The sequence below is a fragment of the Sebastes umbrosus genome, chromosome 6, assembly GCF_015220745.1.
Source record: "Sebastes umbrosus isolate fSebUmb1 chromosome 6, fSebUmb1.pri, whole genome shotgun sequence".
NCBI classification, from domain to species: Eukaryota; Metazoa; Chordata; class Actinopteri; order Perciformes; family Sebastidae; genus Sebastes; species Sebastes umbrosus.
In genome coordinates, this window is record NC_051274.1 from 10,803,081 (window position 1) to 10,830,515 (window position 27,435).

At 39.0% G+C, this 27,435-nt stretch overlaps 1 protein-coding gene across 3 annotated transcripts; it reads left to right on the forward strand.

The window, feature by feature from the left end:
• Positions 1 to 3,986: 3,986 nt before the first annotated feature.
• On the forward strand, positions 3,987 to 26,379 carry LOC119489451 (ankyrin repeat domain-containing protein SOWAHB). 3 transcript variants are annotated; one of them, XM_037771917.1, is made up of 14 exons: positions 3,990 to 4,325; positions 7,941 to 8,002; positions 8,631 to 8,852; positions 9,565 to 9,687; positions 14,104 to 14,160; positions 14,549 to 14,650; positions 16,218 to 16,230; positions 19,556 to 19,560; positions 20,054 to 20,140; positions 20,716 to 20,718; positions 22,158 to 22,160; positions 22,395 to 22,467; positions 22,822 to 22,917; positions 24,161 to 26,379. In XM_037771917.1, the coding sequence occupies exons 1-14, from the start codon at positions 4,190 to 4,192 to the stop codon at positions 24,331 to 24,333; spliced, it is 1,155 nt and encodes a 384-aa protein (XP_037627845.1). In that variant the 5' UTR covers positions 3,990 to 4,189; the 3' UTR covers positions 24,334 to 26,379. The 3 variants fall into 3 exon arrangements, with proteins under 3 accessions (XP_037627847.1, XP_037627848.1, XP_037627845.1); XM_037771919.1 differs by lacking the exon at positions 19,556 to 19,560 and having other exon boundaries at positions 3,987 to 4,325; positions 16,218 to 16,229; XM_037771920.1 differs by lacking the exon at positions 9,565 to 9,687 and having other exon boundaries at positions 3,987 to 4,325.
• Positions 26,380 to 27,435: the final 1,056 nt, after the last annotated feature.

The following is a 27,435-nucleotide window of genomic DNA, read 5'->3' on the forward strand; positions in this document are numbered from 1 at the left end:
TGGACCCCTGAAAACAGCATTAAGCAGACAAGTAGCTACAGAGAAATCTATATGTATAAAACTCGCTTTGCAGCACAGTGATGATGGAGAGTTCGGTGTTACCAGTTTTCTGATTAGTGGGAAAAATTAGTCATTATGCTACAACTATGTACAGACAGATAGACAGACAGACAGATATAGAGATAGACAGATAGATGATAGATATAGAGATAGAAATATAGATAGATAGATAGAGATATAGATAGATAGATAGATAGATATAGAGATATAGATAGATAGGTATATAGATAAAGATAGATATAGAGATAGATAGATATAGAGATATAGATAGATAGATATAGAGATAGATCGATAGTAGCTATAGCTGTTTGAGGCCCAAATTAATATGTTTAACAAATATGTCAAAGATGACAGAAAAGTAAAAAAGAAAAAAAGAAACAGATTTGTGTATCATTCAGAACTTTGTGTTTTCTTCTTTCCTGCCACATTAATCATATCAAGACCCCTCAGATTCATCTTGGGACCGTTTGGAACGGCCTGACTGGACTACACTACCTAACTGTATCTAAAAGCGATAAACTCCACCTCTTCCAGCTACAATAGTAAAATGCTATTGGTGCATCAGTATCAACAATCTAGTCATTAGTCGCAATCAGCAATTTTTCTGCAGAATGAGTACTTTCACTTTTACTACTTTTGGTAAATGTAGCTGATAATACTTGTGTACTTTTATTCGAGAAGGATTTTACATGCAGGACTTTTACTTGCAATAGAGAATTTTTACATTTTTGTATTGGTACTTTTACTTAAGTAAAAATATCCGAATACTTCTTCCACCACAGGTCTGTTTGGACGCTGTGATGAAATGAATCACGGCTGATACTTCCTCTGCTTTGTTTTTTTCCCTGACAGTAGTAGCTAGGTGATAATGTATTGCCAGCTGCTCTCTGGCATAAATTCATTCCACAAAGACGTGGCATATGCTTAGAGGATCAAATGTCTTTATCCTGGTAAAAGTTGTGTTGTTTTCTAAATTGAAAGAGCATAAGGTCCCACTTTCACGCGACAATATAAACTCCTCACCTCAATAATTGTATCGGCTTATAAGAAGCTTACTGTAATTACAATATTGTCTTCTTAGAGCAGCAGCCTAAAACATGAAATACAAATCAACCATTTCTAAATTAAATGGAAAGTCGTTCAAAGAGAAGCCATGGACCGAGGGATTAACGGGCAAGTCCGACACATTTAATATTCACAGCACAATCACACAATTAATCTGACAATGTGCTGTGTGTCTAATACCTGAACTGACTGGCACTCCACCATTATCACTGGTGCGTACAGGGGAGGGGGGGGGGGGGGGGGGAGACAAGCAGGGACTGGGGGCTGTTTACAAGTTTACAATTTGGGATCCAAATGTACAGTACGCACTACAAATTAAGAAAACACATGCAAATAGACACAACACAAGCAAGTGAAGAAACAACGTTACCAATTTGAGCCTCTTGCAGCGCTTTTTCTAAATACTGTGCATGTGTCCTCAAATTGATGTTTTTATGTTTCTTCATTTGCTTGTGTTGTGTCCATTTGCATGTGTTTTCCTAATTTGCAGTGCGTTAAGCTCTCAGGGCCACCGTACAATTGCAACCCACCATGCAAAGTCGAATATCTGTACTTTAACCAAAAACTATATTCACTTTTGAAAGTTTGATTCTTTGAAAAAAGGCCTAAAAATGGGGTTATGTCATGTGCCAAACCCTTCTCTAAATGTTTGCAATTAAGCCAACTAAACATAACAGAGGGAACTTGGGACGACTGCTTCTAGTTGTGAGACAAATAATAGACAGGACAAAGCCCAGTTCAAGTCAAAGTTTTAATCAGATGCCACTGTATTACATGATAAAGTGATGATAACAATACTTTAATCCTCTGTCTTAATGATCGCAAGCTACACAGAAGACTTCCGCTAGGTCTACAGCTAAGAATTATTTTCATTATCAATTAATCTACCTATTATTTTCTCGATTAATCAATTACTTGTTTGGTCTATTTAATGTCATTAAATGTTCATTTGATGTTTAATGTCACAATGTTAATGTCAAGGATACTTCTTCAAATGTCTTGATTCATCCGACCAACAGTCCAAAATCCAAAGATACTCAGTCGACAAAAAAAAAAAAAGGAAATATTCACTCGAGAAGATGAAACGGTTTAGTTTTTGCCATTTTTGCTTCAAAATGACTTTAACAATTAATCAGATATCAAATTTGGCGCTTTGTGTTACAAGGTAATCTCCCAAGAGAGTGTACACGCATGTCAATTGCCGGATGAGGCCTCATTAAAACTATCCAGGAGCATCCCTGCTCTGTCAAGTTGAGTTTTTTCAGAATTGCAAATGTTGATCTGAACACACCTTACAAATATGTTTCTGTTATTATGAATAAAGATGATACTTTACTGATCCCTTGGTGAAATTCACAAACTACCCAGCAGTAGGCTATATAAAGTACAAAAATAAGCTCCACCTTTACCAGCTGCAACACTAAAGTAATGTGCACATTAATGCATCATTATTATAACCTAGTAATATAACAGCCTATACATTATTCTGAAATGGGCCATTCTGCATAAAGAGTAGCCTACTTTTACTTTTGGTATTGTATATTTTGATGTTATATGTTTGTACTTTTACTTGCAACAGAGTATTTCTACACTGTAGTATTGCTACTTTTGCTTAAGCCAGGGGTCAGCAACCTTTACTGTCAAAAGAGCTGTTTTAGGCCAAAAAATTTAAATAATAATCTGTCTGGAGCCGCAAAACATTTGAGCATTGTGATGAAGGTAACACAGTTTATAGTTTAAGTATATAGTATAGAAGTCTAATGCAGTGAGGGCCAAAGTGCAAATGTACTACAGAGTATTAGGGCCACATTGAGGAAAAAAAACGAGATTACGAGAATAAAGTCATAACTGTACGAGAAAAAAAGTCGTAATATTAATGAGCATAAAGTCATAACTTTACGAGAAAAAAAGTCATAATATTACGAGAATAAAGCCATACCTTTACGAGAAAAAAGTCGTAATATTACGAGAATAAAGTCCTAACTTTACAAGAAAAAAAGTCGGAATATTACGAGAATAAAGTCTTAACTTTACGAGAAAAAAAGTCATAATATTACGAGAATAAAGTCATAACTTTACGAGAAAAAAAGCCATAATATTACGAAAATAAAGTCATAACTTTACCAGAAAAAAAGTCGTAATATTATGAGAATAAAGTCATAACTTTACAACAAAAAAATACATAATATTACGAGAATAAAGTCATAACTTTACAAGAAAAAAGTCATAATATTACGAGAAAAAAGTCAGAAGTTTATGGTAAAAAAAGAAAATAACACATAAAATTACTACTTTATAATATTATGACTTTATTCTCATAATACGACTTTTTTTTCTCTTAAACCTATGACTTTATTCTCGTAATATTATGACTTTATTCTAATTTTTTTTCCTCAATGTGGCCCTAATACTCCTACCATAGACCTACAACAATGACAAATAAAATTGAAAATGTAAACAAACAAAAAAACAGTTATTCATTTCCACTAATTTTATTAAAAATCCACAGGGAGCCACTGGAGAGGGGCTAAAGGGCTGCATGTTGCTGACCCCTGGACTAAGTAAAAGATTTGAGTACTTTTTTCACCACTGAAAACACTTTAAGAAGAAAACTACATAAACAGACCTTCTATCATAAATTTCTCTTTTTGGAGTAGCAGCCTACTACATGAATATGAGACGTTCAGGACCACTTTAAAAAATCAGTATAACGCGCACACGCTTTAAAGTATGGCCTGTCGCCCATTTTAACAACGCTAAGTGTACTGAAAGCGGAAAAAAACACTATTATAGCAGCTGCATCATAATAACACAGAGGCTGTAGTGTTAACAATAAGATGCTGGTGTGTTTAAAGGGTTAACAGGAGGAGGCGCAGCAGCAGCAGCTCGTCTGGGTGGAGTGAAGTTTAGATATGTTACTACAACAAATTAGCCAGGAGGACTAGTGCACTATGGCTGAGTGAGAAAAAATAGCCTCCAAAAGAGAATTAAAAGCGTCTTTTAACCAGAAAGTCCTCCAGGTCGCTGCAGAGACGTTATATATATATAAACACAGAGCTGAGAGATGAGTGATGTAAGTGAAGAGTCGCTGCTGGATTATTTCTACTGCACCGGAGGAGGCAGCTCAGGCAGAGTCAGAAATGCAGATATACTGAGGACATTTAAGCCCTTTATTGGCCACAGTGACTTGCAGTTACGTGGTAAGTAGCGAGTCGTTATCTCATGGATTCAGATGGATGCAAATATTAACCCGAAAAACACGATGTGGTGCAGACAGTCACGTTACTGCTCGGTACAGTGAGATGGCACAAAAATATCAATTCATCCCACTTTTCTCATTTTGGACTAGTACTATTTATTTATTTAAACTGCTGCATTCATCAGTCTGCTCTAACAAACTGGTTTTATGTCCTTTCATTGTTCCTCTGTTGTAAAAGCAGACATCTGGTTTGCATTAAAAGCCCCTCCAAACATCTACAGTTCCAGCAGGAATTGTGTCATTTCCTCCCTAAAAGGCCAGTTGTTGAAGCTGCCTGGTATAACTGAACACAAGACCTGAACAGACCCATGAACAGTCAGTCACCATGCAGCATGATAGTCACATGAAGTGTCTCCTCACACACAGCTGTGGTCCCTCAGCAAAATGAGGCACAATTATTAATTCACTATTTTCCATTGATTGTAGAGATTATAGCTCAGTAATACTGAATTTACTGTGTGCTTCTCTGCTGCTTCTCCACCTCCACCCACTTTACTGTACTGATGCTTATGCAACTGTTCTGAATCACTGCTTACACCAAAAAATTCCTTCCTTCTTTTAGACAAATGTCTTTGGGTGTAACATTTTGTGTGTGTGTACACCTATAGCTCTAATGCAGTCTAACAGTCCTGTAATAACTCCTGCCGGCCACTTTAAAGCTACACTATATTTAAAAAAAAGAATATATTAACACAATCTTTCTGTTACAAATGAAAAAGTTGAATTAAAAAGCAAAAAAATGCAGTATTTGCTCAGTTAATACACTACGGAGGTCAAGGGTTCAAGGTTCTTTATTTGTCATGTATCAATTCCAGGAAAAGCAAGTCATTGGGAAATGAAAATCTTTGGTCTCGGGTTCCTTCACCTCTTATGTATAGTATATATATAAAAGGAGAAATCACACAAGTTAATGTAAAAGCAAAATGACAAATCTAAAACATAGAATAGTGCAGTTAAAATAAATATAAACATAAGTATAAAATAGTAATGTAAAAGTAAATATGTCATTTTGTTGACAACAGTATTTCAGATGGAATTTGTTGCTATATGGACTTACTTGGTCTTTGTTGTCCTTGTTTTTAGCTGTATATTTCTGTGTAAGTAGGCCTACGTTGAAAGCAACGAAAAATCGGAGTAAAATTCCATATGTGCACACATATATGGCCAAGAAAGCTGATTCTGGTATGTCTAATCACTTCTGGTGGTTAAGTAGAGCTGCAACAAATAGTCAATTAGTCGATGGACAGAAAATCTATTGGCAGCTGTTTTTATAATTGATATATTGTTTGTAATTTTTAAAGCAAAAAGGCACAATTTTCATGGTTACAGGTTCCCAAATGTGGAAGATTTGCTGCTTTCCTTGATCTTACATTATGGTTAATTTGGGGTTTTGGACTGTGGGTCAAACAAAGTAAGACATTTTACTGGGATGGTCATTATTTGTTGTTTTCTGATGGGTTATACACCAAAACTTAATCAATTGAGAGAACAATCAGCAGATTAATCTATGGTTAGGTACAGCGCTAATGTTAGCAAATTTCATATTTAGGGATGCACCGATACCAGATCGGATATCGGGCCGATACTGACTCAAATAGCTGGATCGGATATCAGTGACAGTAGGGCCGATCTATTCAATTAAATTCTATGTTTATATATTATATACATTATATACTGGAATTTGAAGTCCTGTTTATGTTTTGACCAATTTGTTGCTGCATTAAAAAGGTTTACACTTGAACTGTAATTCCTCTTAATTTTGAAGATTTTTTACCTAGTTGCTGGTGTACGATTTATTGTTTTAATAATAAATAACAATTCAATACATTTATATCTATGCATTTATTTGTTCATTTTGCTAGCAAGTTAGGAAAGCAATATTTAAGTCAGGCCTGATGTTGCTTTACACATAAAAGAACGATCCTAGTCACGTCCACACAGTGAAGCAAACAGCTTAATAATTTAAACACTGGCATCGGATCGGTACTCTGTATCGACTGCTGCCCAAAGCCCAGGTATCGGTGTCAGTATCGGGACTGAAAAAGTCTGATCGGTGCATTCGTTTTAGCTAAGTGTAGACACAACTGCAACCCTTAAAAGACAAAGCACACATCATTGCTAATGACAGACTATCTGCAGTTTAATTGCAAATAATCTTTGGCCCACAAGACAAAATAATGAGCTAATAATGATTCATTATTCAACTGTACCTTTACCTTTTGGCATCGCCCAACACACAAACGTATTTGAACCTCCCTAAATGATTATCCACAGTGACCTTGCATTGCCGTTGCCAGCATGTACTGTCCAGATGCTATGTCAGCACTGCAGTTGTTGACAGAGGTTTAGAGAGCTGCCTTGATACTCCGCCATCTGACATGTCTGTCCAATTAGAAAAGTGCTTCCCAGACATTTGAAGTCTGCCGTAGCATGTGGTTGCAGATGTCGATGTCGTAATTGTGATTATGGTGTTTTAATCATAATTAAGTCCACATGCATGACTGGATGTAGACCTCTAATGGGGTTGCTTTTTCATTAGATCGGAAAACTGGGGCATGGTGGGAATGTAGCGGTGTCGGGGGGGGGGGGGGGGGGGGGGGTGCGTGCGTGTGAGGTGCATGTTTGTGCAGACCTTTGGCTAATAAATAACTAGTGTGTATACTATGTTACTGACTTTGGCGAGCAAGGAATTCTTTTGTTGAGACAGATGTAAGTGGCTGCTTCCTTTTGGATTTCCTGTTGTTGAACGTGAGCGGTGCAACAACTGTCTCACTACAAATGTTCTTTCCGTGCACATCAGGAAAAGGAAACACTTCAATTGTCCCTGAGCTTGCAGGCCCATGTTCACCTATGCATGAATGGAATACCTACGCCTGGAAAAATTCCTCGCTTGTGTAACCATCGGGGTTGCTTGATAACCAGCTCTTAATCACACAGTCTGCACCTATCGGCTCACTGTTATTAACAAAGGAAGATATCTTTATCTGATGGGGTCTATCAGCTCGTCAGCTGTGGTTTGTTTGGTTCCCACAGGAAAAGGTTTACCGTAAGTCTTAAGTGACTCAGGTTTTTGCCTTTGGGGATGTATTGTGATCTGTTTGCAAGCCAAGCTAGAGAGGAAAGAGGTCCCCCTCCAGCTAAAGAGCCAGTATTTTCATTGACGCAACTGTTTCTCTGCAATGTGAGCTGCATCTGGCTTGGTCAGCCAAACGACGTAACCTGGAACAGATCTCCTTCCTCTTACAGCCTCAGAAACACAATTCAGCAACTCACCCTGCAGACTGTAGCTCTCCAACCCCACATCTATTGTAAACAGACACCATTACATTCTAGCTGCATCAGCTTCTGGGAATACTTAAGTGTTTTATAGTACATCAAACCTTTCAAGCTCTTTTTATTCCCATCTATTTCTGTTACCCATATAAAACAGCTGAGTTCTTTTCGGCCCTCATTTGACATTTTTGCGTGTTGGAACCACTTGTGTTTTACTGAAAGCGAGAAATTAGAAGCTATATTTAGTACCTCAGTTTCTCACATAAAATATTTTCCCCCGCAGCTAAATACAGAGAGGAATTCAAGCTCATCATTGACCGAATCGCTGTGGTGAAGTCAGAGAATGTGAGTAAAACTACACAAATATTTTTACCTTTTGTGGAAAAAAGCTCTGCTCCCATGCATTCTGTATTCATATGTCAACACTGTTGCATAAACAGGCTATTATAATCACTGCTATTAAAAGGTTGTCGTTCCAGTTAAACCATCACGACTTAACAAGTCCAATCTTTGTTTTCTTTTTTTTCCACAGCACTGTTTGAACCCACTGGTTTCCCCTAAGGGACCGCAGCTGCAGTTTGCATTTTCCTTGAAGCCATTATTATGACGTATTTTCACATATTGACAAAATTAATGAACGGTTTGTTCCACTTGAGGCACGAAACTGGTGCTGCCACAATTTATGTGCAAAGTAACCAACCTGCCTTGTGATCTGGTCCCTGAATAATTGGATTCAAAGGGCATTAGAGATGTGACGTACAGCAGTATCTTTAGTAAAAGTTGTCTGATATGTGTTTCCACAAAAAAAGTTCAATTACCTACTTAGAAATTCGTAAAATCACATCTATTCCTTCCTTATTACAAAAAAACTGAATCTAAGAATATCCTAATTTTGTTCGATTTACAAATCTTAACTACTAGACACAAGAAAGACAAATATATATTGTGCTAATCGACTCTTTGTTTGTTGCAGGGTGAGAAGTATCTTGTCCTAAAGAAGAAATACAGGCAAATGCTGCATGATCGAGACACCAAACATCACGGGACAGACGGGGATGGACAGAGACGGTCAAGCCCGGCCAGAGCTCCGGCCACGGTACAGTGGGACGCGACGGACGCCTCGACTTCTTCTCCTCACCGGAAGGAACAACAGGATGAGCCGATGTCATGTGGAGAGCCCGACGGTGCTGCAGAGGTGAATTTAAAATCTTTTCTTTTTGTAAAACACTAAATAAACTTTGGGACAAACTGGTATGATTCAGCAACAACTCTGAGTGCAAAAATGCAAATTGCTGAATCTGCCATCACCCAGCTCTGTATGTGGATGACACAATTATTTCCAAACAGGGCCATCTTTGTTAGTGTCCTCTGCCTTTCCTCTATACTACCATGTGTCAGCATTTAATGACGGTTTACACAGAGAAATGCTGTGGAACAGAAAAATGCTCTGTTACCGTTAGCCACTATTAGAAGAAAGAGAAGGTCAAAAGGGCTTATGTCTTTGCATAAAAAGGCAGAGCTGTTCCCAACTAATGCTATAGAAGCACTTGGCTGTTGTGAAAAATAAACACTATTTGCCGGTTTAATGCACACTAATCCTCTGGACGTACTTTTACATATTGTTCGTGCAATAAACTTGAGCATTTAATCATAGATTTGAAAGATTAAATGTATTTTATGTTGCTGGTTTAATAGCCTCACCCTTGACTTGCTCAAAACAGGCACTAAAGCAAACATTATCTATCCACACCCAGATGGTGCAGGGGGGAAAAAAGAGCCAGCAAAATGCTAACGCTGTCTGTTAACCTCAGCCAGCACTTGACACAACTGAATGTTTGGCCTCAGATCACACATTCAGATCAGAGAAAGTTTGAGTTTATAGCACATAATGTCTGTACTCCCTGTAGGACCAGCAGACAGGAACAGCCATCACGCAGCACGCTCTGCTGCAACTTCCTGTTATCCAAACCCAGGAACCCTCGGCACAAAGCAACGGGGACGATGAGCTGGACAAAGATTCGGGGTCAAAGGTGACAATTTGGCTGATTGATAGGCTGGGATATTGGGCTGCTACTCACTGGCACAGAGCATGTGTTGCATACTGTTGCCACAGATACAGTACAAGAGCTTGTTGGTATGCATGCAGTATTTGATTTAAAGGTGCAGTGTGTAGGATTTGACGGCATCTAGCAGTGAGGTTGCAGATTGCAACCAACTGAACTTCTAGAGGCAGATATATGATGCTGAGCTGAGACTAGGAGTCAATTAGTTGATCCACAGAAAATAAATGACACTATTAACACACTATTATTAATCCTAATTTTGCTCTCATCTTAAAAAGTCACATCGGTTACGGTCATCATAACCATCATAGTGCAGTACGGATATGAAGACAGCACTTAGGGCCTTAGTCAGGTTATTTTAAGCTGCCCTATACATACAGTATTTGTGACATAAATTCACAAATACATGCTGAGTTTGTGACTCATCTATCTTTTCTAAAATCCTTATTGTCAAGTTCTTTTAGGCCATACTTTAGACCAATGATTCCCAACCAGGGGTACTTGGAAAGACTGACAAGTAGCTCAGCTAATTTGAAAAAAAAAATTAAAAAAAATGATGATCTGGTGAAATAAATATGTCCACATATATAGACACAAACAGGATTCCAAATTACTAATCGTATGTACTTTGATTGTCACAATAACCAACAAACTACCAGCTACGATAACACCGATGCAGTTCCCACCAACCCAAATCAGTTGAAACACCTGAACAACACGTGCTGCGATTGAGAGCCTGAAAACTAGTTTGAAAGCAAGCAGAGAAGTCAAAATAGAAAGATAAAAGTAATGAATATACCACCGTCTGCCACTCAAAGTGGTAGTAATATTAATACAACCTTGACCAAAGCTACTGAAAAAAACAAAAACAAATTAAACCCAGACAATTCTAGGACGTCTGTCTTGTATGAACAAAATATTGTAACAACATCCTGTTTTATATAATTAACAGTGTGAGTAACATCCACTTCAAAATCCATTCAGATCTGGAACATGACGAATGGTGTTGTTGATGAAGGAGTACTTGAGGTGCTGACGGGGATATGGGGGTATGTTAAACAAACGACCTACTGCAATATTCACTATTTTACCACCAGGCAGGATCTACAAAGCCATGAGACAGTATTTAGACTATCAGGTAGGACAGATTTTAGACATACCGATATCTGTAAACTAATATTGAAATTAATATTTACAAAAAATATGATAAAATATCATTTTGGAACAATGGATAAACAAATAACTTGGAAAAACACACTATTTTAGTGTTTCAAAACAGAGTAGAGGTTGAAATAGCCTGACTCAATATATTATCAGTGCTTACATTATGTGTATGTTTTGAAATGTAGGCCTCAGAGCTTGTGGTGTAAATGGCTTTATGCAGCTTTGTTTTTACTGCTACTGAAGTTATATTCTTCACCCTTAACACGGTTTTCATTTTTTTCTTTCTATTTAAACCTTGTTGTGTCTGGAAATGATGAACTATTAGTATTATATCTATAGGCTCACTAGTTGGCACCTTTTTGATTTAAAGTTTTCATAATTAATATCCTCTCATTCTTAAAAGACGTTTAGATGAAAATTAAATAGAAATTTTGTTTTGTTACATTTCATTCTACATGCTCAGAGGAAGGGCAATGCAGTATATTATCTCATAGGATCACCATATGAGTTTAAACAACTGACCTCGCGGTCACTCTAGTGGTTCCTCCTTTACCCACCAGGTGGTGCTAAGTAAATTACCTGGATTTGTAACCTACAGTGTTTTGAATTTGAGTGGGAGGAGGACCCATTGGGGGAGAATCTGCATTTAAATGAATCTCTCTGTTTTTATGTTAAGTAGCAACATGTTGGAACTCATTAGGAAGATAATAATCATTTGTGCCCATTAAAGAGATTGAGATTCAATCCCAGAGAAAGATATGTGGCTCTCCTTGATGTCCTGGTGCTCAACAGACAGATGAAATATGTCGAAGTGTGTTAATATAGCAACCAGCAATCAGATTAAGTGTGTTTGCTTAAGGTATTAGTCACACCATTGAACTTTGTATTTAAGGCTCTCATTGTGTTGACAGTTGTTTCACATTACAGAAGCTACCTGGCTGGTTTCGTACTTTATTCTCAATCCCAACACCTGAGGCTGTGAGCTTTGCGGTTATTCTCTCAATGTTTATTTATAATATCATGCTCCCAAATGCAGGATTACTCTCTGAGGCAGATAAACTCTGGTTCCTTTTTTAAGTTTAGGTCTAAATCAGGAGGAGAGCATCATCCCTATCTTGTATTAGTTTGTATTTATAGTCTTTCGGTCCAGAGGAGCAGCCGTGGTCAGTTTGAATTACAAATAAATTGCAGTAAATAAAAGCCAAAGATATATTTAAGGAAGTTTTGAAATGGTAGTGTTATGTAGCTTAGCCTCCAGAAAAAGAATAGAAGTTTATTTTTGCTCAGTACATATCTTAGTGTCAGTTATTCTAGGGGTCCTTATTAAAGTAGAAAAATCTCTCGCTGTTGCATTTTTTTTAAAAACACGGTGGAAGAATAGGCGAACAAAAAGGTACCCGTGGTAGATCATGCTGCAGGAGAGGTTTGAGAGGTTTCTGTGGATGTTTTTCCCAGCTGTTAAACCTGTTACCATAGGGATCCAATGTAACGGACATGCATTCAAGCTACAGCTACAGTTCCCTGCTAAGTAATGCCCAAAACTACCAGCTTTGAATAAGCTACCTTTCAGCCTTTTGGAGATTAGCATCTGAGATTAATCAATTTTGGTTATTGTCACTTTGACCATAGGAATGTCGGTCGGTTGGTGGTCTGCCGCTTTGGCAAAGACTGATTTTAACAACTATTGGATGGATTTGTCATGAAATTCTGTACAGACCATAGACTGTATATAAGAAGTAGACGCAGTCACCATGCCGTCACCCATTGGTTTGTGGACTGCTATTTTGAAGCGTAAACAGCAGTCCACAAACCAATGGGTGACGTCACTACGTCCACTTCTTATATACAGTCTATGTGCTAAACATCTGTATTTTAGCATAGTTAGCATGCTGATGTTTAGCTCAGCACAGCCTCACGGAGCTGCTAGAGAGGCTGCAGACTCTTATTTAATCATCCAACATGATTAACTTGACTTGACCTAATTGCGTGTAAAGAACACGAGGAGAATCCCCTGTGTGAAATGTCATTAGTGACCTCTTTCTACTAGCGGTCAGCTGACGCCTCCCTTTACTTTGAAGACTCTCTTCAAATTAGTTTTGGTTGTTCAAGTACAGTTTCACATTATTACTACTACTACTACTCCCCAGGCTCCACAATGTCAAATACAAGACAAAACAAACAGGGCTGTAGCGATTTGTCGATTAAGGACAGATAATTGATTAATGGTTTCATTTATGTAATGAAGCAAAAATGCCAAACATTTATTGGTTCTAGTTTCTCCGTTTTATATCGTCAAATGAATATCTATGGGTTTTGGGCTGTTGGTTGGACAAAGCGTTGAAGATATCACCGCTTGAGCTATGAAAATTGTGACGTGCATTTTAGGACAATTCAAAGACAAGACGAATAATTGTAAAAATAATCGACGGATGAATTGATGATGAAAATAATAGCTGCAGCCCTAAAAGCAACTAAAATTACAATTTATGAAAAAGAAACAAGAGTATGGGAGTTCCTGTAACCTCTCAGTTTTTCCCTTCATGCCCAACAGTGTTTTTTCTTCTGGTTGTTATTATTGGTCTCCACCAAAAGCGCAAAAAAAAAAAAAAAAATGGACATGTCCCAGAGTGGAATAGGCTGGATAAATACAATCCCTCCACTTTTCATGTTCAGCGCGCTGACGTGTGGTAGTTTGTGCAAGAGACTTGAAAGGGCCGAGTGTTTTAACATCATGTCTCTGTATGATCTGAGAACAATTTGAAATCAAGTCAAGGACGAAGAAAAAAAAAAAAAACTTTCCCTCTTGCATAAATCAGCCAAAGTGACACTTTTATACACTGCTAGACAGCTGTGTTCATTTTTTTTTTTAGTTTTTCTCTTGAAATGGTGACAGAAACACATGGCCTGACTGTAGGCGTGTTGTTTTTTGGTTAATTGTTAATTGGATTGTTATTCATTACCCCTTATGTGTGAAACCGGCACCTTTGTCTCGCTGCCTCATTACCTATCTATCTGTCTGACGCCCTTTTGGTCACGTCTCGTCAGCTGGGAAACATCACAGCAATGTGACCAGAGTGTGAAACTGGATATGTGTGTGTGTGTGTGTGTGTGTGTGTGCCCTGTGATGCTGAATCACGCTGTGTGACCATTATGACTGATACATTACAGATAACTTTTTGTCGCCGCTGAGTAACAATCGTGCCTTTTCCTGTCTTTCAGTCCGAGTCGGAGCAAGACGAGGAGAGTACGGGCAGCATGGGCTCCGCTGCTGTCGCTGTGAGTCCTTTTCCTTCCTCTCGCTATGGTTTTTTCTAATGGTGTTCTTATTACAGAAGGGTTAGAGGATTTATTTAATAGATGTCCGTTAGGGTTTGGTCTTGGAAATACACATCCGCTCTCCCCTTGATGTCACTACTCGTATCCCTTTAAACCAATAACAGAAGTAAGAGCATAAACTGCTGAACCATACACAGTGTGATCATGGGTGTCTCCCACTATGTGTCAGTTGCTGTGACTCAGTCATTTGTAGGAAATGGATTAGAGGTTTGTAGCTTCAGCACTATCAATAGAGCCGACAACAGGATGTGGATAGTAGGGTGTGTGTGTGTGTGTGTGTGTGTGCGTGCACATCTGAGCTCCCCCTCCCCTCCCCTCTCTGTGATAGCTGGATCCTATAGAAAAGGAGTGGATCTACTCCGCTGCAGGTGCCCGAGTCCCAGACCTCTCTCAGCTGCTCAGACAGGACCCCTCGCTGGCAAACAAGAAGGTAACGCCAAAACTACAGGATCATTCCTTTTTATTGCAAACTGGATCTGATTTTCATATTTTTGGCCATCTGTGTGGAATAACTGCTGGGAATGTGGCGATATCGCTACCACAAAGTCTGATGGGGCAAGAAAAACACGCAATCAAATGATCAGACAGTTTTAATCAAACACCAAGGCTAGCCAAACTTGCTTAGCAGAAAACAACAAGGACGAACGGTAAAATTATTACCCAAAATTGGCTCCATGTCTCTCGAGGTACCGCTATGACCTGCGAGGCGAGAATCAGACATGAGACTAAATCTCTGTGGCCTTGCTAGCTTGTCAACTTGTATCTTGTAAGAGGGTAATCAGTGAAAAACACATAAACTGTCCTTGAATTTTTTTTAAAACTCTACCACAGAGAGAAAAATGCTCGTCAAAGAGTCTCCAGACATGAACATCCATCACAGTTCACAGACCGACCTCTTGGCTCATCTTTAACCTACTGTACTTGCTGTAGTTATGGGTGCACTCAGTGTTCCTGTACAACAAGTGATTTTTATCGACATGTCGAGTGCGTTTACTTTGGGTTTAACCTCCAAATAAATGGGTTTAGATGAACCAATTGGCTTGGTACAAGCTCAGGCCATTTCTACAGGAGGATCAAATGACAATAACATTTGTAATCTACTCAGGAACTTCACTTGCATTTCAAAGCAGAGGAACCAGGGACTAAATTTAGTTCTCTACTATAGCTTCAAGTACTAAAAAGGTCTTGACTTTGGAGGTATTACTTTCCAATGGAAACAGGAACTAGAGGAGTGGAGTCTGCAGTACTGAACACTGCTGATTGGTCAACTTTCACAACTTGAGTACAACTTCATTCACAAATACGGTAGTACTGGGCGCCTCTACTGTCAATGTGACATTTCTCGTGATGTTTCAATGACATGAAAACAGAAGTTATGTGTTTGCCTTCCCAACTAGTTTTTAAAAAAGAGCAGGACAGATAGAGAGAGAGAGAATGTGAACGAGAGAGACTGTTGAGAAAGCTAGACCGTGAATGAGAGAGAGGGAGCGGCGATGAGAGGACAAAGCGAGTTTGCTTATCATTTCATGGCGGTAACTGTCTAAAGTTGAAATAAATGACTGTCAAACACTCAACAGGTCATTGTTACTGTGGAGGGAGGAGCTTTCAGTCCTGTTTCATCCATTCAAACATCAGCGTCATGCAACAGCACATACAACGAACAACATGATGTTGAGTGCACATTTTGTCGGTCTAATTTGCCTAATCTTCACCTAAACAGGAATGCACCAAGGGACTTTTAAATTCCTAGTTTATTTCCTTTGGTTCAATAGTTTCTTGCCCTGTTAGACTTGTTATAGCGGTGTCAGCCTGTTCCCACATCTCAGTGATCACTTTGGTAGGTGCAAGGTTATCAAAACTGATGGCAAAACTATGCAAATAAAATCCAAGTTATAAACTGCAATTATACTTTAATGTGACATGAATACAAAGCGAACAAAACTGAAATCGTTTCACTAATATGTGCTTTTGTGTCGTTTTTGGTGGGGTCGAACCAGGACTTCACCTCAGTGAGTATTTGATGTGGCACTTTGAGAAAAAATAGCTACAAACTGTATATGACATGTTGCATTTTGTGGTGTAGATATAGTTATTATCAGCTCATAATATTGTGTTGGATGTCTATTTATTATTATATGATTTTTGTCTGACTTGCTATTCTTTTATTTTGACACACTTTGGCTCCTGACACTGTGACCACGCCCATCCTTTTCAGGGGGTAAGTTTCATCATTGTGTAATAATAACTCTGATCGCCTACTGTAACCTGTTGGAATGGGAGTTCATTCACAACTTGCATTCACACACTGACCATATTACACCTGCGTTTCTCAAATCTCATCTGTGACTGCGTAGCTCAGAATGCGACGCTCGCTCTCAGACTTGCCGCGTTTTGCTTGTGTAACTTTCACAAGCTCATTCTGCCGAGACTTTTCCCCCTAATAGTATTCTGAGAACCCTGTGTTAAAACATCCAGATCATGCATTTCAAAGGTCCACTATCAAAAGGATTATGAAAGATAGCTTTTTAGCTCCTGTGCCCCCCTGACAACCCAAATCCTTTTATTTGTCTCCCTGTGCGCTTAAGAGATTTGAGCTCATGTTTGTTGTCCCTCCCCTGTGTCACGGTTCTCACACTGTCCTGTGGCCGTGGCAGACCACCTTCTAAGAGTAACCCTAAGCCTCAGCCATCCCCACCCGGACAAGATAGCACGGCCGCTATTGAAGTGTAGGGAGATGTGGGGGGGGGATTAAGGAGAGTCTTAATGCCCCACAAAGACTTCACCCACTTAAAGATAATCTGAAAGTAATAGAGCAGGCTGGGATTAATTGTAGAACAATGCTGGTTGTGTCCCTGGGAAGGTGCTAAGTCCCCCTCAGGCCTCTTTGATGTTCCCTTTAGCCTTCGGCCTTTCCCTGTTCTGCAGAGGTGGATGTCTTTCCAGAGATAACGTACAGAGATACCTCGAATCACAAGACTCATGAGAACCAGTCTTTAAAACCAGGAGTTATTGTATTTGATCTGCATTTGTCATGTCCTCACAACAGAAGTCATGTTAAGTGTACCAAATACCAGGCTCTAAATCACATGTTTGACCAGGACTGAAGGGATTACTCTTCATCCTGGGAGGACTTAAGTGTTTCCTGCTCCGACCAAATGTTTGTTGGGATCAGGTGGTTTTATAGATATGCACTTCAAACCGCAGTTTGTAACGTGAAGTTGCTTGAAGGTGAAGACAGGTTAAACACCTCTCACTCCAAAGTCTCATGCTCTCTTTTTCTCTCTCCCTGCTCTCCTCGTGACGTGGGCCTCCGTTCCTGCTGTGACGGACTTCCTCTGCCACACAGTTTGTAAGTACATCATTAGCCCATCACTCCTCTGTGTCTTCCTCCACATCAAGTGTCAGGAACACTGGCCATTATTGATGGGAGCCCTCTTTGGCCACTACTTCCCTCACTGGGGAGCGCGTGTCGGGGACAGGGACGTCCCTGAGTGATTAGACAGGTGGGGGTGGCGGAGGGGTGGCCACCCCAGTGGGCAGGAACAGAATCGAGAAGCGCAGGAAGAGAAGACGCCGCATCCTGTTCGGCCTCGTCCATCACCCCTGCCCACCGGGAGACCCGCCGAGCCGCCTGTCAAACAGCCCTTTGGCCAATCTGTCTTAACATGCGACAGGGGACAGACAAAAGAGATGGAGATACTCGAGCCAGACAGCGTCCATCACAATCTGTCTCCGAGACGCACGACACGCAGAGGTGTAGCTACCTATTGCTCCCGTCAGTGGATACGAACACACATTTTTCTCTGGCCAGCTGTTGAACAGGCTTGTTGTGCAATGATTAGCACAATTAGCGTCGTAGCTTCTAAACACAAAAGGACCTGTGTGCTGTTCATCACATTCGAGTCACAGAGTTAAACATCTGTTTCTCTGCAAAATAAAGGCCCGGTGATGTCGTTTGACAACACTTCCTCAAAGACTCTAACCTTTGGGATGAAAAAAATATTCTGTCCCTAATGAGTAAAAAAAATGTTTAACCAGTTTCTGGAGTTGCGACTATATTTCCTAATGTAGCCGGGAATGACTTTTTTGTACAAAACATGAACAATATTAACCCAATATTTTGTAAGAAAATACAACATCAATATAGACCAATATAACTGATAGTAAAATGTTTAAATTCTGGTTTATATTGAATAAATTAAACCAACAACATCAGTAATTTCCAGATGCAATCTTTGTTTGGATTAGGTCACGGAGGCGTATTTGAGGATTCTAGAAACACTTGTCAGGTTGTTTTTTTTTGCAGATGCTTAGCTCTGTGACTCAGATGTAATGGTAATACATGAGAGGCAAAAACTGGGGTTCGCCATACATTATGGGTGTCAGAAAACACTAGCAAGGTATTGTTGGAATCAAACAGCTATGCTATGAAAGCTAGGATTGTTTTATAGCACTTACCAGCACACTTCATATTGCGCAGATGGCAGCGCTGAAGTCTGAGGGTGATTCAAAGGAGTTTAAGACAGTTTTCTCATTAAGGACATTGTTTGAGCAAAGTGTGATTCTGTTTACAAATGGAAAAAGTTAAGCTGCCCCCTCTTTAGTCGACTAATCGGGTGTTTTGGTCTTAGTCAACTAAGATTTCTTTAGTTGATTAGTCATTTTTTTATGCTTTTTTAATGCTGAATGACTTATTTCTAAGAACTTATGAGCACATCTCTGGTAAACACAAGATTTAAAGTGGAGCTTGTGTGTGATTCTTAGTGAAGTTTTAGAGATCTGTGTTAGTGTTAGTCGACTAAGAATTTCTTTGGTCGAGTATAGCCTCAGTTAAAAGATTTCAAATGTTATAGATCTTAACTTGTTATTGATACTAACTTGTTCCAACAGTTTGGCAGTAATGCCAAAAAATCTTTGGAGAAATTCTGTTTAACATACGGACTTGGTTTTGGTTTTGAAAAATTCCCAGTTCTGCCAGGGCGCGTTCATTTGACCCGATTTACTTTATTTTTAAAGTTCAACATTGTTGCTGTTGGATGAAAACCTTTATCTCCACAACTTTTCAGTAGCTAACGAAAGTTTTCTTCTCGAGAAGTAAAAACATTAACAAGATTGAGGTATAAGGTTTTCATCCGTCCACAGTTAATGTGTAATTGTGACGGTTACTGTTTGATTCACTGTGTTAAGGGTCAGACTCAGAAGGGGTGGATGTGGTTACTCAGCCAACATCTGCACCGACTCTCTGCTTTCACCTGTTGATAGCCCGTAATTACTCAGCTTAAAGAGTGTAGGGAAAAACTGTGGAGATCACAGTTCTAGTCCGACAGGTGGATGTGGTTTGCATGTGTGTTTTCAGTGTGTGTCGTACATACATGTCTATTATTTTCACATCCACGCGCACGTTTGAGTATCTTTGCATGTGGACATGTGGGTGTCACAGGGGCCCGTATTTCCCTCCTTGACATGTGCTGACAGTAGTGCGCTGATGTCTGGGTGGGTCTCCACTCTGCAGGTCACACTAACATCATCAATCTTCCCCCCGGTGACAGGCGGCCGGGCCCCCCAACTGTGGGCACAGTGCTGTGTTGTTTTGTAATTAGGCTCTGTTAGATGGCAGGAAACCATCTCTCCATCCCTCCTTCTCACCATCCCTCCATCCATCCACTCCCCTCTGTGTGCAGCTGGCGCTCTGCCCTCGCACGGCCAATAAGAAGCTGCCCCGCTCAGCTTCGACAACTTGTAATGAGCACTTACCATGCCTGACAATAGTGTAAATCATTGTAGAAGAAGAAGTACATTTTATGAATGACTCTTCTTTCCTTATCACACACAGACAGCTCTGCACTGGGCCGCTAAACATGGCAACAAGGACATGGCCACTCTGGTGGCTAATGCAGGTGCTGATGTCAACACCAAATCAGTGAGTGCAATTTTTATTAGAAATGTATCATATTTTTATCATTATAAGGGCACTTCAGCTATTAGTATTGGACATTGATGGCATTTTTTTGAATTTTATTGTGAGTACAAATCTGAAGTTTTTTAATTACCTGTGACCAAAATGTACATTTAAATTATTTTGTCAAAGTAAAAAAAAAAAAAAAAAAAAAAAAAATTCTTTAAAAGGAAAAATACAGCTATTCAGTATTTTTGCTACCCAGAGTTAGATTAACAGATTTATACGCATATTGCTTTTTTTTTTAGACAATGATTTTAGAAAGGGGGATATACTATGGCTATTTAAACTTTAAAAAACATTAAAACTTTATAAAGTACACAAATTAATAAATTAGTGTGAAGACGGAGAGACGGTCGAAATTAAAGCAGGCCAAGATATCCTGACTGTCAGTCCTTAACATGGGTCAAGCTCCAAAAAACGCTGTATCCTACATTTCCCATAGTGCAACTCAAAAGCATCTTTCAAAAACGTATGATTGCATGATATCAATGCAATCATACGTTTCTTTCTACCGTCTTTTGAAAAAAAAAAATAAGCATGTTTCTGATGTTTACTTTCCACATTCAAAGACAAATCGGCATCTACTACAGCAGTTGTTATTAGAAATCGAAACTTTCATGGTTTTTATAAAGCTAAACAACGATTACTTGTTAGCATACTAAAAATTACAGCTCCCATGAAAGTTTACCAGCCCAGCATTACAGGTACTTGCATCATAGTAACTTGGTTTCTTTCATATCTATATAATGTAACACGCTCTTCTAACGTAGTTTTCCAGCTATTTAGCTGCAATCTCTGCGGCCTACTTATACAGGATTCAGTCATCTCTGTCCTGCTCTTATTACAGACATGTCAGAGCTAACCGTGATTCAGTCATTTATTAATGACCACACGACCAAGGTCAGTGGAAATCGCTCATCGCAACTAGTCTCTTTAGTTGACGTTTAACCTGCGATAGTCTGAGGTTTATGAGAATAGTGTTCATTGAAAGACCTGGCATTAACATGCGTCTTGGGTGATCTGATTTCAAGTGGACAGCTCTAAGTACGTCTGTCCACACCTGGCATTAGAATGTGTCTCGAATGACCACTTGTGATCGTATCTCACTTCCCAGCTCTATGTGCAAATAAACACGTACATCATTTCTTTTTGCATAGACCAAATGCATTTTTGTTTTTAACCAGTTTGTGTTTTGAACAATTTCCTTTATGAGCAAATGAAGCCGTTAGCTAGCTAGAGACTGTGAAAAAATTATTTTCTCAGAACTACCGAATGTGGTCGGAGCGATCGAAAGTTAGGTCTGAACGGGGCCTAACTTTATCTAAACATACAGTGAACCACAGGACATACTGTTGAGAAGGCTGGATTTTTACTTAGTTGCGTTATTAAAAATGTAATTTGGATTTGTTAATTTTTCACATTCCGTACCCACAGTTTGTAACACATACTTAACGTAAAATATTTGAGAACTGCAGTACTCTCCATGATAAGTAATGGTGGGGTGGCCCTTTAATTCTATGCAGTTTGCTTATGTGTGCACAATCACTGATTTGGTGTTCTTCTTTCTTGCAGCATGTGAGTATCCAGGTGTTAATCAGGAAGTAATGGGTATGTACAGTAAGTAGTTTGATTTGAACTTGTAACAGCAGGACAGCAACATGGCTCCTGCTTTCTTCTTCTGTGCACCTCAGTGATGTAATGCTCCTAAATGATCCAGCTGTGCAAATGTATCACAGCCGCTCGTGTTGTCGGGCTGCGGGAGTACTCTGCTAATAAATCATGTCATGTCATGTTAATTGTTTCCCAAAACAGTGCGTCTATGTGCCAGCATGCACAGCTCTAGAACTATGCAATTTTCGGCGAATTACCAAGCAATTATGTTTTTGTCATTATCTTGTGTTTCCATAACCTTTGCTAATTTGTATATTTTTTTTCCATGCTGTTTTCATTGGCTGCATTTGGGCCTGGGAAACTCCAGGGGGTAGGTACTAAAACCCTTCCAGCACTTTGCCAGTTAAACCCCTGAACTCAACATTAAGTAAAAATGTCAATTTTAAACTGCTTTAATGTGTCAATGACGTGACTGTTGAGGGTGTGTTTGCATGCCACGTTGCATCACCGCTGTCCCTAAAATAATTCAGAACTTCAGAATACACGTTTTTAATTTTCTTTCTGCGTGTTGTCCTTTTGTTTTACTCTTGTTTTTGTTCTGCAGGGATATACGCCTTTACACATCGCAGCGTTACATGGTCATCAGCACATTCTAGACCTGCTCATAGCGACATACGGTAAAAACTCATTTAACTTATATAGCACCACAATTAATGCACAATAGCAGTATTGTTCAGGCTCATCAGTACTTTAATACATAACTGGAGAATTTGAGTTATATATGAAAAATCCTTATTTTGTGTATCTCAACTGAACATGATTCAAGATAAGCATCTTAACTAGTAAATCAGTCTTTAAATTAAAACCTTGATTTAATGTAAAATATATGATTTTACAAAATATAAGAGTGACAGTGGGTAGTATTGTTTACCTTTGGATCATGGTTTATTTCTTAAACCTTTAAGTGTAAGGTGTCAGATGCTGTCCATAACTAGTCTCAGCTTTAAGAGATTTTATTCTTCTCTTATCAGGGGCCAAAGAAAACTTAAGGGACTACAGCGGCCGTCTTGCCTTCCATTATCTGAACATCAAAGAACCAGAGGGTCCAGAGGAAGACAGCGAGCTGCGTGAGTACCTCATACATTTACTGCTGAATTACATTTTTTTTTATGGATAATAGCTGTCAATCTTATTAAATAGGAACACTGGGTAGAATTTCAGGGAATCTATTAGCAGAAATTGAATATAATATTAATAACTATGTTCTCATTAGTGTGTAATCACCTGAAACTAAGAATCGTGTTTTGGTTAGCTTAGAATGAGCACATCATATCATAGGGAGCGGGTCCTCTTCACGGAGTCCTCAATGTTTCTACAGCAGCCCAGAAAGTTTACTTACTAAAGTAATATAAAAAGGACAGTCCTGTACTTTTTTGTTTGGAAAAGGAGTCATGGGCTTACATTTCATGACGAGTTAGCCACTGTATAAAATGCTAGAGTAAGAAAAAGTCATTGAATTGTTTTGTCTTTGTTACGGCTGAAGTTGTATACAATTTTAATACATGTAAAAAATTAGCTATTTTTGTTTAGAAATATGCATATTCCCTTTTTCTGCAAAAGTTAGATGAGAAGATCGTTACCGTCACTTCGTAGACAATCGTCTGTTGTATACAAAGCTGCCGCCAACAGCCAGTTAGCTTAGTATAAAGACTGGAAGCAAGAGGAAACGGCTAGCCTGGCTCTGCCCAAAGCTAACGAACTCTGCCTACCAGTACCTCTTCTTACCTCTATTAATTATTTTACTGTAACATGCTGCGCAAGAATGGTAAATGGACTTGCATTTATATAGCTGCTTTCTAGTCTTCCGACCACTCAAAGCATTCTACACTACATGTCAGCATTCACACACACATTCATACACTGATTGCAGAAGCTGCCATACTAGGCATATCACGATTTAAATACTCACATTCACACAGCCTTTGGGAGCAATTTGGGGTTAAGTATGTTGCTCAAGGACACTTCGACATGTGACCAGAGGAGCCGGGGATCGAACCGCCCACCTTCCAATTGGAGGACGACCCCCAGATTACATGCCTTTATGTGCCTTTTATGCACACAAGACTAAAATGACTAAAACGATTCGGCGTGTCTTGAAGGGCTGTTGAAAGCTTTGTAAGCCACCAGAGGTCACTGCGTTTGAAGCTTCATAAGGCTACATCTGCCCATCGCCTTCTCAAAATGTCAAACTACTCCTTTAAATTGATATTCTGTCATATTTGAATGTCGCATCTCTTAAATTTTGTTTATGGAATATTGGAATCATGAGTTTTCCCCTAATCATTTAACTTTGGTTTCTTGGGTTTTCAGAGTTTCAAGTCACTCAGGCCAGAGAACGGAACCGGAACAGGAAGTTGGCATCGTTGTTTCACCCCAAAAAGAAGTGGGGCTCAGCAGAGGATCTGGCTCCGATAGAGGAGGAGAGGACGGCGTCAAATCAGCTCGCCCCTCCTGCATTCAGACCCAGGAAATTCTCCCGTTGAGAAAAACAGACACCAGGGACGATTTCTGACTCTGCTAGCCCTCCTACACATCCACTTAGCCCTTACATGCAATTCACTTGATGTAAACCTGTATATACAATGGAAGTGTTAATATGTGTATATTTGTTATGTACACATACCGACACTTAAACCATTCATAACTAGCCTTACAGACACGATCACACCTAACAGCTCACCCCAGTACTTCACACAGATGCTTTAACTTTGAAAAGGAGGTGATGCAGATGAAGCTATACTTATATATGTATTATTAATATTTATGCTTACCATAAAAGTATTTCTTGAAGCCTTTGAATTTCAATGAATGTTGCTAAATGTTACGTATGCCTTACAATTTCAAGTGAGCTCAGGCCACATGGATTCTTTAAGCTCGTCATCACCTTTGTTTGCGTTAAAGACGACAAGTGGACTGTAAAAGCGTCCAGAAGATCCAGATTCACCTTCCCACTCAGTGACAGGTTAAAGGATAAGGCTAAATATAGGGCAGCAACTACCAATTATTTTCATTGTCGACTAATCTGTTGATTATTTTATCGATTAATTGATTAGTTGTTTGGTCTATAAAATCAGAGAATCAGAGAATTTGGACTGAAAAAAAATTACTCAGACCAATTAATCGATTATCAAAAAAAGTTGGCAATTAATCGATTATTGTTACAGCTCTAGCTAAATATATTCCATATTAAAATAACTATACTTATCCTTTAAAAAGGAGTGCACCGATGGCTTGTACATTTTGGCTTATTAAAAATAATTTGTTCTTAACGCTATGCTGAAGCTTACAAAAGTCCAGTATTGGTACAACTCGGTTCACCATTAATAACTAAAAAAGATAAAACATTGAATTTTAGATGGTGTACCCTAACCTTTGCATTTAACCTTAATATATTAATGGAATAATCTCTTTCATTACTTATTCCATTTGATCCTTTAATACAGTTAATCTGCAAGGGAAATAAAAAAAAAAACTTTGGTAAGGAAGAATTACAAGACCATCCCCTGCGCTCCCAAAAAATGTCATGTGAACCTTCCACCAGCAATAAGAAAAAAATACATAACCCTCCCCCTTTTCTGACCCACCCCTAGTAGCTTGGGAATGCCCAAAGTTATATTTCTCCGATATAAGCTAAAGTCCATGAATGCACCGGCAACGAACCCAGCTCGAATATTTATGAGACAATAACATAACTTTGTCAGATAAATTGATAAATCAACAAATAATAGACCAGTCGATCAATCAAATGTTACATGTTGCGATTCATTTGCCATTTCACGCTAGATTCAGTTTCAAGCTAATTTTCAAACTGAAGACAGTGGCTTCTAGGAATGAAGCAAATTAGTCTAAAAAGTTACACTATGCTGCAAAACGTTTGGCAGTTGTGTAAAGTGTTTGCAATTTTTAGTTGATGGACTTAACGTACATATCCATCAGTGTGTTACTTTAAATCTGAGCCAATGAGACATTCTAGTGTACCAGAAGGAGAATTTGTATATTTTTCATTACTAATGCTAACGCTAATACCATTCACAGTTTGGATTCAATGCCAGTTAGAGGGACTCTACGTCGGTTACATCCCTGCTGGTTGGTATCAGGCTATAATGGCTGTTTTTCTGACACTTTGTCTCTTCTTGCCATTTGTTGCCACGATTCAAGACGAGACACAGATAATCTGACTGATTATCTGATAAATGTGTGTCAAAGTGGTGATTTATCAGATTGTTCTTTAATTTGTCCACCTCTTGTGTTTTAAAGTGCTACGTTAACTTTTGCAAAAGAAATTTGCACTATTACATTGTGAATCTGAATTGTTCTGTCCATTGGTTGAAAAGGGCTTTTGCATTGCTTCAGACATCATTTTCATTTGTTGTAAAGGATGCTCATTGTAACTATTTGTCTATAATTTGGTGCCATTGTAAAAGTGAGTGAAGTTTTTTCAAGATAATTGTAAACTGCCTCCATTACATCTTTTGCACAATATTTATATAATGAAGATATTTTGGTATTAAACGGTATTTTATATCAAACTGTATAGCTGTGTTTTATTCCTCATACACACCTGCATTGTTCACTTTGAACACAGTTGTAAGTCAGTGTGTTTACTGCATCAAACTCAAATCTCGGAACTGGCTTCTCACACACTCAGTTTCTATTTATACGAAACTTCGTCAATTAGTCAACTAATCTAATTGGTTGTTTTGGTCACAGTCGACTAAGATTTCTTTATTCGATTTGTCATTTTTGTGCTTTTTTTCACGCTGAATGACTTATTTCCAAGAAACCTATGAGCACATCTCTGGTAAACACAAGATTTAAAGTGGTGCTTTTGTGTGATTCTTTGTGGAGAAACTCCACAAAGTTTTACAGATCTGTCGATTAAATCAACTAATCGATTAGTCATTGTAAAAAAAATGTGTTAAAGTGTTAGAACTAAGAATTTCTTTGGTCAAGGACAGTCCTAGTGATAATACTTTTTTTTTCTCTCTTTTCTCTCCATACAATAACCCTAGTTTTTTAAGCTGCCTTTGATCTCACTTTAACTATCTGACTTTGTGGGCTACAGATGGAGTAAATATGGGGCCTGCTAACTCTCCATACGGCTTTAGACCTTAATTCCTGATTAGCTGAAAAGGGCAGCACTTGCTTCTGGGTCTTGGATATCAGACGACACAGAGGGGAACAGAGGCAAGTGTTTTTGTGCTTCATTTTTGAAGCGAGGATGTTTGGGGGATAAGAGGGAGTTTCTGTAATAGATACTTATCTTACTGCCCTCAAGCCCCTCAAACAAAGTCCCCCTCTGAAGAGATTATAACCCAGGGAGGGCACATTAACTCTAATCCGATGCTTTGAGGCCTCGCACCCCCATACCACCCTCTGCCCCACTTATTTCAACCCTTCTGTTGTTGGGGGGGCTACCTTGTATCTAGCGCATGTATGAGTAGGGCCTGTGGCTACACACGATGGTTGTGTGTGCGCATGTATGTGTGAGTGTGTTTGTGAGTCAGGGTGGGTTGGGGGGGGTGGAGTGACTGATTCAATAGCACGCTGACTCTAATGAAAAGCATTGAGGGGTGCATACTGCT

Bases quoted from the DNA above. Each gene is read 5' to 3' on its own strand.
- LOC119489451 (XM_037771917.1), top strand. From the start codon at position 4,190: ATGAGTGATGTAAGTGAAGAGTCGCTGCTGGATTATTTCTACTGCACC. The intron at 8,003-8,630 runs GTGAGTAAAACT...TGTTTGTTGCAG, and splicing joins CTGTGGTGAAGTCAGAGAAT to GGTGAGAAGTATCTTGTCCT. The intron at 14,161-14,548 runs GTGAGTCCTTTT...TCTCTGTGATAG, and splicing joins TGGGCTCCGCTGCTGTCGCT to CTGGATCCTATAGAAAAGGA.